Consider the following 14825-nt stretch of genomic DNA (forward strand, 5'->3'; position numbering starts at 1 on the left):
ATTGTTTCTTTAAAGTCAAGTTCTTAAATCTTGTTTTAGTATAACTTATTCAACCTGAAAAATGCAGTGACTTACAGGATGTGAAAACTGGCTCAGAATGTACTTGTGTTAAACTGGGAAGACAACCCCTAATAATCAAACCCAAACCAATAAAAATACAATTTGAGTTGTATTTTCTGCCTGTATACTTTCAAAACATGTCAGCTACTAGTATAAACGAGTAGCTATTGAATAATCCCAATGACTTCCGTCATAGATAACCAGCTTTTTCTTAATGGCCTGATTTGAACCAGTTCCTGAAAGATCGTGCTTGTGTAAGCATCTTGCAGTTGCTCCATTTTATGAATGGAAAAATGGGGATCCTTGAAATATGCATGGATGCAACATTTTGCTGTATTGAATTTCTCACTAATGTTTTCTACCTTTGTTCCCGTTTAGAGTAACCTACAAGGGTAAAAATTTAAAAAGGAAAGCTGTGATCGTGTGGAACCACAGTGCAAAATTTGGTGGTCCTAATAACAGCGGAAAAACTGTTAGCGACGCACAAATTGTTTTGAAGTCCAGGCCAGAAATCTAATTTGAATTTTTGAATTCTAGTTGCAGTATCTCTTCTATAGAAGTTTTTTTTTTTTGTTTTTTTTTTTCTGCAGCACACTGAAGAATCAGCATGGAAAATAGCTCTTACTTTATGAACCATTATGCACCTAGGGCTGTCTTTCTTGTGATTTGAATGAGAACCAGCCTGTTCAAAATTAGAGACAGTTAATTAGATGGCTCTGTATTCTGCTGAACAGGAATGTTTGAAAGTAAATTGGGTTTACATAAGTTCACAAAACAATTTTGAGGAAAGGAAAAAGGACTAGTAGCTTGGAGGGGGGGGCTTAAAGCATAAATACAAAGGGCCAGATTTTATAAGATGCGCGCAACCCGCACACAAAGCTATGCCTGATTTTATAACATGCACGCTGAGCCCTAGGGGAGCCCTTGATGGCTGGCTTTCCCCGTTCCCTCCGCTCCCTTCCCCTACCTTTGGCTGCTGGTGCGCAATCCGTGCCGGAGCCCTCGTTCCCGCTCCTGGACGGGCGCCCTGCCCACACCCAGCCCCTTTTTCAAAGCCCCGGGGCTTGTGCGCGCAGGGGCACTTTCTCTGGGTTATGCCCCCAAATTTTCATATTCTAACCAGCTAATTTTCTGTGTTTTCTGTGATGATTGTCAGAACTGCTATGCTGCCTTGATTTAAAAAATGCATGTTAGACCACTTTAGTACCTCACTTGGATCTATTTATGTATTGTAAGATTCAGACTTTAGGTTGTCCAAGTAATATTCCACATATAAGTGATGTATACTTTTCTATTGACTAATTCAACTTTTTTTGCATTGTAAATTGTTTGGTATGTAAGGATTGGGTCTTCAGGTCTTAGTCAAGCTGCTATTGAATAGAACTTTGGTTTAGAAGGCACCATCTTGGTTTTGGCTTTACTTATATTGATCAGTACCAATGAAAATTTCTGAGCAAAGAGGGCTGAGCAATTGCAGTGAAAATCATTTTAACTGTTCCTGTGCTGTGATGAACTTTGCTACATTATATACTCTTGTGGTAAGATTTGAGCAAGTAGTCTTGTAACCTTCATCTATTATTTCTGGCATAGCTTCCATATGGCTAACAGAAAAAAGTGCTTAGAAAGGTAGACTTATGTTGACGAACTGTGGCTTGTATGGTGGTGATTGTAGGTAGAATGGAGGACTTGATTTCAAGCATTCTGTATTGATTACAGTATTTGGTTAAGGATTTCTAATTTGAAACACCGATTTAATTTTTTTATTCTCCAGAAAAATGTATGTCCATATATTGAATACCTGGTTATACCCATTTGCTAAACTAGCAAAAGTGTGAAACCTGTGCATAGTAAGTGTGTGCTGCAATTTGAAAAGATATAGAAAATATCGTCACAGTTCCTAGATTTCATTTTTGAAACGAAAGATTTTGTTTTCTGTTTCTATTTTAGAGTATGCTGTTTTATAATTGCTGGAACTAAAACCACAATTCGTTCCGGCTCTAGGTGACATTTTTAAATCCTGTGCTATCTGACTAATAAAAAAGCCCCATAGGCTGTCTTTCAAAACCCTTTCCCTTCTTACTTGCATTGTGTCCTAAAACCGTGACAAGCAATCCCCAGTCGATCCCATCCTGCTGGTGTGGCAAATCAGAATGGTGCTGAATTCAACGTAATGTGCGCTGTGTGGTCCATACATCTGAATATTGCAGGCGTCTGGTCAGCTGGCACCATTTTTACTGCTGCAGCAGCAGGGGCACGGGCAACTGGGGATCAGAATCTTTGGGCACTGCTAATGCAAATAAGTGGGGAAGGGGATACAGAGAGGGGGGGGGGGGGGGGGAGGTTGAGAGAGAGTCCAAAGGACTTTCGGGCCAATACAGTAAAATCGTGGGAGAGTGCCCGCTCAGGCCACTCTCCTATGCGCTTGATTCAGTATTTTAATTTATTTAAATTAGGCCCGGGGTAAAAAGAGGCGCTAGGGACACTAGCGCGTCCCTAGCGCCTCTTTTTTTTTTTTGACAGGAGCGGCGGCTGTCAGCGGGTTGACAGCCGATGCTCAATTTTGCCGGCATCTGTTCTTGAACCCGCTGACAGCCATGGGTTTAGAAACCGGACGCCGGCAAAATTGAGCGTCCTGTTTTCGACCCGCCAGCCGCGGGCCCATTTAAAAAATTAAAAAAACAATTTTTTAAACTTTCGGGACCTCCGACTTAATATCGCCATGATATTAAGTCGGAGGTCCCGAAAGTACACAGAAAAGCAGTTTTTACTGCTTTTCTGTGTACTTTCCCAGTGCCACGAGAAATTAGCGCCTACCTTTTGGATAGGCGCTAAGTTCTGAAAGTAAAATGTACGGCTTGGCTGCACATTTTGCTTTCTGAATCGCGCGGGAGTACCTAATAGGGCCATCAACATGCATTTGCATGTTGCGGGCGGTATTAGGTTCGGGGGGGTTGAACGCGCTATTACCCCTTACTGAATAAGGGGTAAAGCTAGCGCGTCCAAAATGCGTGTCCAAATGCTGGCTAACAGTGTGCTCCATTGGAGCACACTGTACTGTATCGGCCTGTTTATTAGGCAGCAAAGGATTTAAAAATGGCGGCTGAGAGGTGCTGTGCTCTTAGTTTGCGATATTGTAAAATAGCACACACCTGAATTGCACATTTTAACCATCCTGGAGCCCTGGAGCTGGTGTTGTCTTAAGCCCCAAAAGTTTTAACAGAAAAGCAAAAAATACTGCTTTTTTGTGGTTCCTCCAACTTAATGTTGTGGCAAAACTTTCTTTGCTTCCTCCAACTTAATAACATGAAACATTAAAAAAAAAATTTAAAAAGTCTTGCTGGTGGTGAGGTTAGGAAAACAGATGCTTAATTTATGAGCATCTTTTTCCTAACCCATGGTTGTGCGTAGGTTGGGAAAATGGACACTCATAAAATTGAACGTCCATTTTCCTAACTAGCGCACAGCCACTTCTTCTGAGCGCCCGATGCTGAGGAGGTGCTAGGGACACCTTTTTTTTTTTTTTTAAACACAGCAGCTCATTTGCCTATTGCACTCGGGAGAGGTAGATGCGGGCACTCAATCATGAACGCCCATTTTTCCCATGCAAGTATTGCATCGGCCTGTTAATGAGCAGTGGTAGCAATTGTTAAGGCTTCAACCTTCTCTACTGACTATTATTTGGGTTATCTCTCATACAATTCAGATATCCTTTAAATATATACCAAGTATATCTTTTACACTCTTCATGCTCGGTGTGATGAAAAAGGACTGGGCAATGCTAATGTCTTGTCTCTTTTTTTTTTTTTTTTTTTTTAAGAGGTGCATTAGGAATTCTTACATCTTTGCTTATAATGTCATGGCTCAATTCTGCTTCCTATCTACACCAACAAGTATGCTGACCCCACTAATCCTCCATTTCCTTTGCCCAGAATCTTATCTTTCACACATTTTATATAGTTGTTTTGTTTTTTTTTTTGCCCACAATGATTACACAAAGCAGTTTATAAAGTTGATAATGCATATATATTTCATAAACATTCAAATACATACACTTCCCATCTCTGGTATTTAAATTTCTGATGCAACAGTTTTTAGAAGTGCAGTGCATCAGTCAAGTGAATAAAAGATTTACTTTTAATATTTTTTGTATTTAATGTTGACTTATGAATTTTTATGAGATGCATGAATGATTAGTAGTCAAGATGGAAGTCTTGGTATTTGAATCTGCTTACAAGTTTCAAACGTGGTAATTCAACCCTTTTGTAAATGTATCTTTTTAGAAAGGCTGATAATCTATCTATTTATTGAGTTCCAGTAATTAAGCCAATAAACTTCTTGACTGAAAATAGTTGATTCATGATATGCACTTTGCACTTCTTAAACATTAGGAAAACATAATCCAAAATTTACATTGGGCATGTTAATACATTTTTTCCCAAGTTTGGTGCAGATGCTAAAGAAAAAAGTCTGAGAATTTTAATGGAGAATTGCTACTAAATATATTTGTTTTGTTGGGGGGGGGACGACACTGACAGTTTCCTTTTTGCTCCTTTTTCGGCTTGCAGTTCATTCAGGGCCAGGGCTGGAATCTGGTGCCACTGTCCTTCATTTACAATTGGGGATCCCCCCCCACTTTTTTTTTTTTTTTTTTTAAACCCTATCCTAACTCTCCTAGCCCAGTTATCACAACAGGCTTCTTTAAGAAACCTGCAATCATGAGCTTTACATTTTGGCTACTAAATGTTGCCGGTTGTGCAAGAATAGACTCTATCCCTCCCTCCAGGGGCTGTGAGCACTGCCTCAGCAGCTTTCTGAGCTCCAGGTAGCCCAGGATTTGAACCCAGTCCTTTGGGCTGGTCTATTACCAAATATTTTGTAAAGCATATAGGGGTACATTTTAAAATACAGCGTACGCTGGATTTTATAAGATACGCGCGTATCTTATAAAATCTGGGGTCGGCGCGCGCAAGGGGGTGCACATTTGTGCAACTTGCGCGTGCTGCCCGTTCCCTTCACCCTCCCGGCTCTATCTAGACCACTAACTTTATCTGAAAAGTTACTACTGCCTCTGGGCAGTAGTAACTTGCGCGCGCCGGCGGAGCACTCGACCAAGCTCCCGACCGCCCCTTTTTGCAAGCCCTGGGATTTACGCGCGTCCCGGGGCTTGCGCGCACCGCTGAGCCTATGCAAAATAGGCTAGACGTGCGCAGGGGGGTTTTAAAAAGGTTACGTGCGTACCTTATGCACGTAACCCTTTTAAAATCCGGCCCATAGTGTTCAAGGTTGTGTTAGCTACTTGTATAGTATTAGTTTATGTGCATATTTTATTGTGCACCTTCTGCTGCTTTACATTTATCTGACTTGTACAGCAGTTCATTAAAGCAACGATATCTCAATGTGCGCCCTGCATGGGTATTTTTTTTTTTCTATTCCTTGGTTATCTTTTTGCTCCGTTTGTAAAAACTCTTAAGTGACCAATCTTTTGGGCTAATAGCCATAATAAAAAGCATGAATACCTATGTTCCTTATTTTTTGAGCTCTGTGCGCTTTCTATTTTGTTTTGCATCTATCTATGATAGTGGTACCTTTTATGAGCTTCTGATGAGTTTGCTCAATAATGCCCCAACTATCAGGCCGATACAGTACAGTGCGCTCCGGCGGACTGTTAACCTGCGATTGGACACGCGTTTTCGACGCGCTAGCTTTACCCCTTATTCAGAAAGGGGTAATAGCGTGTCAAAAACACGCGTCCAAACCCCCCCCCCCCACCCCCGAACCTAATAGCGCCCGCAACATGCAAATGCATGTTGATGGCCCTATTAGGTATTCCTGCGCGATTCAGAAAGCAAAATGTGCAGCCAAGCTGCACATTTTACTTTCGGAAATTAGCGCCTACCCAAAGGTAGGCGTTAATTTCTCCGGGCACCGGGAAAGTGCACAGAAAAGCAGTAAAAACTGCTTTTCTGTGCACCCTCCGACTTAATATCATGGTGATATTAAGTCGGAGGTCCCGAAAGTTAAAAAAAAAAAAAAAATTGAAATCGGCTCGCGGGTTGAAAACCGGACGCTCAATTTTGCCGGCGTCCGGTTTCCGAACCCATGGCTGTCAGCGGGTTTGAGAACTGACACCGGCAAAATTGAGCGTTGGCTGTCAAACCCGCTGACAGCTGCCGCTCCTGTCCAAAAAGAGGCGCTAGGGACGCGCTAGTGTCCCTAGTGCCTCTTTTTGCCGCAGACCCTAATTTAAATAAATTAATTTATTGTATCGCGCGCACAGGAGAGTGTCCTGTGCGCGCACCGGGAGAGTGGGAGCCTGCCCGCTCTCCCGCGATTTTTACTGTATCGGCCCATATGATGCTTAATGATAAAAGTGCAGAGTTCATACATAAATTATTTTTCATTTAATAAGAAATGAACAAGATTCAATCTTTTTGTTACAACTGTCAACTCTTTGCTCATAGTGGTGATTTAATATATAGAACAGATCCTTCTGTTCATTTAGAAGAACATTTTACAGCCACTAGTGACTCAGTATGCAGCTGCCACTTAGCATAAATATATTTTAAATTTTAATTCTAATTTTACTTTTTTTTTTCTCTTATAAAATGAAAAGGTGCCTGTGTAGTCTTGATAGTTCCTGTACACCAGCATGTTCAGAGAATTTTTATTCTGGTCCAGTAAAAGGTGTTAAAACTTACCAAAGAAGCCTTAACCAACTTATTGAGTAACTTGCAGCCGAGGAAACTTGTCCCTTTTACTTTGGAGAAATTTAGGATAATCTGCATGGTTTTGATTTTACGTGTTTTTATAAAATTTGAGATGTATTTATTATGAAATTTATTATGAAACAGATTATGGAAGATATGTATGTATCTTTGTATTGGCCTGACAGTTTCCTGCTGTTCTCTTGGCCTTCCAGCTCAATTGTAACCAACCTCTACTGATGCTATGGTGTCATGAGCCTTCGTTCACAACTACCAGGAATTTCCCCCCATTTTTAATCCCTTCTTCCCCTCTCATCTTGCACAGCTATCGCAGCAACTATGCTCGGCCAGGGGCCACAGACCATGGCTCCCTCCGGAACCCGGTACGCACCCTGAGTCTGACCACTAGGTGTTGCTGTTTGTGCGATGGTGGGGCTCCCTCCCTCCTGGGCCTGTGGGTGTTTTATGAAAGTTGCTTCTATTTAGGTGTTTCAGTTATTATGACTTTAAGGACCTTGAGATACTGTTGTGCAAATCCTTATTAGAACATTGTACAGGATGCCATTGTACGGATTCAGAATCCACAACTGAAGAGTGGCTGCAATTAAAAAGGATTTGAGAACAGGGAGTTTGGCCATAAAGTGTAAATACAAAAAAATGCATTGGAACATGAAAACAATTTTAGGAATAAGAAAAGTGTGCAAATGAATAGAGCAAAAAAAAAAAGGCAAGATTTAATTTTTTTTAGTCTACATAATTCTAACTCATTTAAAGTAGTAATAAGTTGTAGCACATTTTATTAATTTTTTTCACAATTCTTTTATTAAAATTTTATGAATTCTAATTTATATAAGTTTCAGAAAAAGACAGTTTCTGGGAATCTTTGCTTAAAAAAAACCAAAACAAAACCAATTGTGTTGTCAGCTATGCGTATTATCTAGTAGGTTGAACAAGTTCTGTAAATAACTTCTGCATTGGTATGTATGCACAAGACACATTTTGTGAGCTAAATATAAATCTGGTTTGAGTGGTGGAATGGTTTACTCTTCCCACTTTCTAAGAATAGTTCAAGTTGTGTGTCCGAGCTGGTAATATCTTGAACCTGTTGTCAAGGCTGAAAGATTTAATAATAAATTTAAATTCAGAAAGTAAAATTAAAAAAAAAATGTAGCTATATGTATAAACTAACTTGATACTTTCAAACTTTTTTTAAAATTCCTTAAGCAGCTCAGCTAGTTTCTTAACACTCCTGTCCGAGCTGTTGTTGACCTTGCTGCTAGAGAGTTTTCTCTCATCTTGTGCCTATGGGAACAAACATTTGATGAATCGTGCATAAAGTTGATGATTGATTCAGTCAGTACTGGACCCTGTTGCTATTTATATCAGTGCATTGTAAAGACCGAAGATATTTCACTGTGGTGTATTCGTAGTTAATTGCAATATAGTTGCTCAAAAGGTATTTGGATAGTTGTGAGGGAATGGCTTGGAATGTAAATAGCTTTAATTGGCAAACTTGTATGTAGGAATACAGATTTTTTTCTTAGGAGATCACTATAATACAGAATATTGTAAAACATAAGAGTTGTACTTTTTAGATGTCTTCATAAAATCATATTCAGCATAGCACACAGCACAGGGTCAAATCTGTTGGGGAGGGAGGAGAAATTCCTGTGAAAATTGACTATATTGGGGCCCATATACTAAAGGGGAAAATGCTTAGTAGATTGGATGCATACTATACTGTGAGTCAGCAATAATATTTATAGGTGTTTTTATTATTATTTTTTTTTTTATGGTACCATATTCAAAGTACCTTAATGTTAGGAGGTCATGGATTGTAGGGGTTAATGCCTCATTAAGCCTTTATTCTACTTTTGAAATAGTGTGATTTTTATTATGTATCAATTTCTGTTAAATTGCATACAACCATTTTTGATCATTTATTTATTTTATTTTCAGTAATCTATGCCAGCAATTATGACAATGTTAGCAGACCATGCAGCTCGTCAGCTGCTGGACTTCAGCCAGAAGCTGGATATCAATCTTTTGGACAATGTGGTTAATTGCTTGTACCATGGAGAAGGAGCGCAGGTAAAGTAGGGACTGTGTGTATGAAAGTGTCCATCTTAATTGAAAAGTTGTCTGTTTAAAATCTGAATTGTCTGATTTAATATAATTCATTTGTTCCAAGATTAATGTCTTGAGTACCTAAAATTGACTGACTTCCAGGGTAATCACATTTTTCAAAATAACTTGTTTGACCAATTGCATGCAAATATGCCATGAGTATTCTGACCAGTAGAGCTTGAGTGTGTTGTTGAGATGATCACAGACCCTAAGTGAGAGAGAAGGCAGTAGCTTCCATTGTTGAGGCCTTCTGGTGGTTAGAAGTCATTGAGGGTTAGTCTTGTCCAGGATTTCCTCTTTAATCCTCATTATTTGAAGAAACTGGTAGTCACCTGGACTAGTTTAGGAACGAGGGACTTGAAAATGAATTGTGAGAACTAATTAGGTAAAGCATGCAGAGAGGCATGACCTCAGAAGTGCTTTCAAAGCATAGGTTTGTAGAAGTGGGGTGCAAGGATTTTGGGGTGGGGGGATGTTGGGGATGTATTTGGGTGGAGGGAGTAGGGGCATGTATATGGAGAGATAGGAATGTGGCTGGGAATTGCGGGATGTGGCTTTTTTGGCAGCATATGTCTTTGTAGGTAAGAGGATAATGTGGGGGGGGTATTTAGGGATGGGTGGGTAGGGGTTGTGTGTAGGTGGCGTGTGCTTTTTGGGGAGTATGGGTAGGGGTGTATGAGTGGAACTGGTGTGTGAGGAGGGGGTGCCTTGGAGGTGCCTTTTGGCACCATCCTTTATCAGCTGTCAGTTATTTTCCCTATCTCTCAGGCTGATTCAGTAAAATCCGCTGGAGAGCGGACCGGCCACTCGCCCGTGCGCGCGATACAGTATGCAAATTAGGTGGTGCGGTAGAAACAGGCAAAAGGAGGCGCTAGGGACACTAGCGCGTCCATAGCGCCTCCTTTTAGCCCGGAGCGGCGGCTGTCAGCAGGTTTGATAGCTGATGCTCAATTTTGCTGGCATCGGTTCCCAAGCCCGCTGACAGCCACGGGCTCGGAAACCGGACGCCGGCAAAATTGAGCATCCGGTTTACGGCCCGACAGCCGCCGGCCCATTTAACATTTTTTTTTTTTGTTTTTACTTTTTTTTTTTTTTTTTACCCTTCGGGACCTCCGATTTAATATCGCCATGATATTAAGTCGGAGGGTGCACAGAAAAGCAGTTTTTACTGCTTTTCTGTGCACTTTCCCGGTGCCGGCAGAAACTAGCGCCTACCTTTGGGTAGGCGCTAATTTCTTAAAGTAAAATGTGCGGCTTGGCTGCACATTTTACTTTCTGTATGGCGGGGAATACCTAATAGGACCATCAACATGCATTTGAATGTTGAGGGCGCTATTAGGTGCCGCGGGTTGGACGTGCGTTTTCCGCCCCTTACTGAATAAGGGATAAGGGAAAACGCGCGTCCAAGAGCAGGTTAACAGTGCGCTCCGTCGGAGCTCACTGTACTGTATCGGCCTGTCTGTGAGGTGTTTGGTTTACTGGGAGTAGATTTTGTTCATGGTGGAGGGAGGTGATTTTGAAGGTGCATTTTAGTGCCATACGGCATCAATTATTTTCTCTGCCTTTGCTGGTGGTGATGGTGGTAGTGGGGAGGCGGTGTAAATGTAGGTGAGCTGTGGGTGGGTATGGCGTGTTGGGATGTGGGAAGGTGGCTTTCAAGGTACTGTTAAGTGCCATTCTTTGCCAACCACTTCAGTTATTTTTCCCTGTCTACCTATGTTGCTCTGTGCCAAAATGCTGAAAGGGAGAAGAGGGGACTTTGGTGTGATGTAGTGTTATCCAGCATCCTATAAAAAAGCAATTGGGGAGTTTATTTCTTAATTTGTTTTTGGGAGAGTTATTGTGCCTATGGATAGATAACAAGCAAACTTTGAACCCTTCTACATAATCTTTTCCAGCATTTCATATGTTGGAAAGCATAGAAAATGCAATTAAAAACAAAAATGATAGAAACAGGCAAACGACAAGTTGATCAATAAAAAAAAAAAATGGCTGCAGCACTCCGAAGGGAAGGACTCTTGGTGCAGCCCTATCTGGACGACTGGCAGATTCGGGCGAAGTCAGAGGTCTTTTGCCGTCAGGCAGTGGACTTGGTCTTCCAGTGACAGATCTCTGTATTGAATAGTTAATTTGCCCAAGAGTCATTTTTCCCCTAATCAGAACTTGGAATTTCTGGGAGCACATTTCTATACCAAATTGGGGAAGGTTTTTCTCATTGAGGAGCATATTTCCAAGTTCGCAGATTGAAAAAGCAGGTGCTCAGGGTCTGGGATTATTTGCAGGTTCTCGGTTCCATGGTTTTCCACGTTGAGTTGGTTCCTTGGGTGTTTGCTCATATGCAGCCTCTGCAGTCGGCGCTGCTGTCCCGTTGGAATCCGTTGTTGAAGTTTCAGCTTCTGCTACCACTTACGCAGTTAGCCATTTCCAGTCTCTCGTGGTGGCCTGGTAGGCACTAAGAACATAAGAAATTGCCATGCTGGGTCAGACCAAGGGTCCATCAAGCCCAGCATCCTGTTTCCAACAGAGGCCAAACCAGGCCATAAAAACCTGGCAATTACCCAAACACTAAGAAGATCCCATGCTACTGATGCAATTAATCTCCAACACCCACTGTTCAAGGGAAACCCTTGCTTGGTGGTTTTGTATGGTGGCTATGTTTAAGGACAACCACTCTGTAATTGTCCCTCTTTATAGCCCCGTATATTACTCTTTATTATTCACTCTTTGTGTCCATTTTTTCTTTTTTATCCTTTTTTATTATTTCACTTCCCCCTGGCTGCTTATCCGACCCAACCAACAATTTTTTCTTTTTTCGTGTACTTATCTAGGCTGCCGCCCTTATTTCTTCTTATGGGTTCGGATCCGCCTGCCCGACATTGGCCATGTTACGGCAAGACGTTGCCTGCTTCGGGGACTGCGGGAGAACAATCTGCTTTGTCCGTACCGGATTCACAGTTTTAAGACTTTTCTTGAACAGTGTGTCAGGATCAGTACGTCCATGGTTAGTGGCTGGCGGTGGAAGCATTGTGGTCCATCAATTGATTGGAGACTAGAGCGGTGCGGTTGGCATTGCGGGCTTTTCTATCTCGGCTGAAGGGGAAACCAGTAAGGATCTTGTCAGACAGTGTGACGATGGTAGCTTTCATCAACCAACAGGGTGGCACCAAGAGTCGGGCAGTGGCTCAGGAAGCCCAGGAATTAATCAGCTGGGCAGAACATCATCTGGTGATGTTACCAGCGTCTCACATCGCTGGTATAGAAAATGTACAAGCAGATTTTCTCAGCAGCAACTGGATCCTGAGAATGGGAACTGTCAGTGAGGCTTATCTGTCTCAGATGGGGCAGGCAGCACATGGATCTAATGGCGACTTATCTAAATGCCAAGGCCTCACGGGTTTTCAGTCACAGAAGAGGGGTCGATGCCTTGGCTGAGAGACATTCTTTTGTATGTGATCCTGCCTTGGCCGCAGGTTGCCAAATGCAGGCGACATGATTCTGGTAGCATCGGAGTGGCTGCGGTGGCCATAGTTTGTGGATCTAATCAACCTAGCGGTGGACTGTCTGAGGCTCGGGCATCTGACAGAGCTTCTGCATTAAGGCCCCATATTTTCGGTTCAGGCAGATTGCTTCTGTCTTGTGGCTTGGCTTTTGAGTGGCAGCACGTAAGGAAGAAAGGATTTTCAGAGGATGTTATTTCTACTCCGTTGTAAGCTAGAAAGACTTCCACCTCCTTTGGCGTAAGTGAGGTTCTGGAGATTCTGTGAGGCTTGGCGCATGAAGCACGGGGCAGATCCTAGCCAAGTGTCCATGTCATGTATTCTATCCTTTCTGCAAAGAGGGTTGGTGAAGGGATTGTGTAATTCCCTCAGAGTTTAGGTGGCGGCGTTGGCCTTTCTTCGTGGCAAAGTGCAGGGAGCGGCTTTAGTGGCACATCCAGATGTGGGACATTTTCTAAGGGTGCAGAAGCATTTGTGCCCTCCGGTTCAGAAGCTGTGCCCCTCTTGCAGCCTTAACTAAGTCCTTAAAGGCATGCGGCACCATTCCAACCTTTTAAAAGGGCTACTTTTAAAGATCTCATGTTGAAGGTGGTTTTCTTGGTGGCAATTTGTTCCGCTAGATGGATCTCAGAGCCACAGACCTTGTCATGCAGAGATCCTTTCTTAAGAATTTCAGATTTGGGGATCTCCTTGTAGACCACTGTTCCAGCCTTTCTGCTGAAGGTGGTATTGTCTTTTCATTTAAGTCAGTTGGTGGAGCTCCCAGCCTTCCCATATTTGGAGGTTACAGCACCTCATGCGAGAGAGTTGCGGCTTTTGGATATCAAGTGCGCATTGTTGCGGTATCTTAAAGTTACTAAAAGCTTCTGCTTGTTGGATCACCTTTTTGTGCTGTGGAGTGATACGAAAAAGGGGCATAAAGCGTCAAAAGTCATGCTTGCACAGTGATTGAAGGCAGCCATTTGCTCCACGTATATCTGTCAGGAGAGTCTGTCCCTGAATGTCAGCAAGTGGTGGCTACTTCTAAGTGTTTGCACATTTTCACCAGGCATTATGGTTTAGACATCCAGGCGCCTGATGCTATGTGCTTTGGTGAGTGTACTTCGAGCGGCACTCTCGCGGTCCTACCCCATTTAGGGAAGTGTTGGTACATTCCAGGAATCTGGACTGATCTGGGTACATACAGGGAAAGGAAAATTGGTTCTTACTAGCTAATTTTCATTCCTGTTGTACCACAGATCAGTCCAGAGTCCCGCCCAATTGACAAAAGGGCTTTGGAGAATCTGCTCAATCTCTTATTGTAATTAATCTGAAAATTGACACAGGTTTTTGTTAGTCCTGCACATTTTTTTAGTGTGGACAAGTTTACTTAACTTTTTCCTCTTCCTTCTGCTCGTTCAGGGGGTGTTATTTCGTTATTAGTATGGTTGTTATCTTGGCTTGGGTACTTACCAATACTGTTGGACTGCAGGTGGCACCTGCAGTTATGTGGCAGTGTCAGCGAAACGTTCTCTGTCTCCATCTGCTGGAAGGGAGGAAAACCTGGGAGACTGGATAGTACTACAGGAATGAAAATTAGCAGGTAAGAACCAATTTTCCATTTGAGCTTGGCGAGGGGGGGGGGGGGGGGTCCTACTCTGAGGTAGAGGAGGAGCTGGAAACAGTCCTTGACATTCCTGGGTAAAGAACTCCCTTTTGTCATCTGCTTATTCCGTAGGGTTGAGTTGACTTCTGATCTCCCAGGTGGTGCTGTCTCTTTACATGTCAGATTTTTAAGGTTGAAGAGGCTCCTGCAGGAGATCTGTCTTGTTGAGTCTGCAAGTGTTTCCTCTTTACAAAGCAGCGGAGGATATGGTTGTATCAGAATGGGAGCCTCTTGAAAGGGGGCTCAAGGGTGTCAAGACTTTGAAGCTGTGTCCGCTGTCATGTAAAGCCAGGGAATGTATTTTTCAAATGCCTCAAATTGATGAGCTGCTTTGGCTGTGATCTACAAGATTACCATCTTGGTAGAAGGAAGCAGAGCCCTCTGGAGTCCTCTGAGATAAGATAGAGAAAATGAAGGAATGTTTCAAGAGTGTCTCAGTTCTTGGCTGTTAAAATGTCTATTTGTGGCATATGTGGCTTTAGTAGTGCATTGTTAATCAACTCTCAGAAAGTCAGGAAGCAGCCTGGCTGTAGGTGGTGGCCACCTTTTTTGGCAGATACTTTGTATGACCTTTCTGGGATTTCCTCATTATCCCTGGTCTCTGCTGTTGAAGCCAGGAGGCTGTTATGACTGCATCACTGGGTATAAGATGCATCATTCATGTCCCATCTTAGCAAGCATCTTTTTTTTTTAAGGGTAAGTTATTGTTTTCAGGTATGACTAGGAGTGGATCTAGAATCTTGGGGATGCTAAGTCTCAGAAGCTTGCTGAGGGTAAAGATCATTCAGCCTT

At 42.5% G+C, this 14825-nt stretch overlaps 1 protein-coding gene across 3 annotated transcripts in view; it reads left to right on the forward strand.

Annotated features, from left to right (window-relative positions):
- Positions 1-14825, forward strand: part of XPO1 (exportin 1) — a 321445-nt gene that overhangs the window by 2528 nt on the left and 304092 nt on the right. For 2 of the 3 annotated variants that reach the window (XM_029593698.1, XM_029593697.1), the window contains exon 2: positions 8724-8855. In XM_029593698.1, the coding sequence (XP_029449558.1) occupies positions 8730-8855 (126 nt within the window). In that variant the 5' untranslated portion in view covers positions 8724-8729. Of the gene's footprint in view, positions 1-6395; positions 7148-8723; positions 8856-14825 lie in introns of those variants that run through there. The other variant, XM_029593699.1, reaches the window with a different exon arrangement.

Source organism: Rhinatrema bivittatum, chromosome 3 (assembly GCF_901001135.1).
Source record: "Rhinatrema bivittatum chromosome 3, aRhiBiv1.1, whole genome shotgun sequence".
NCBI lineage: Eukaryota > Metazoa > Chordata > Amphibia > Gymnophiona > Rhinatrematidae > Rhinatrema > Rhinatrema bivittatum.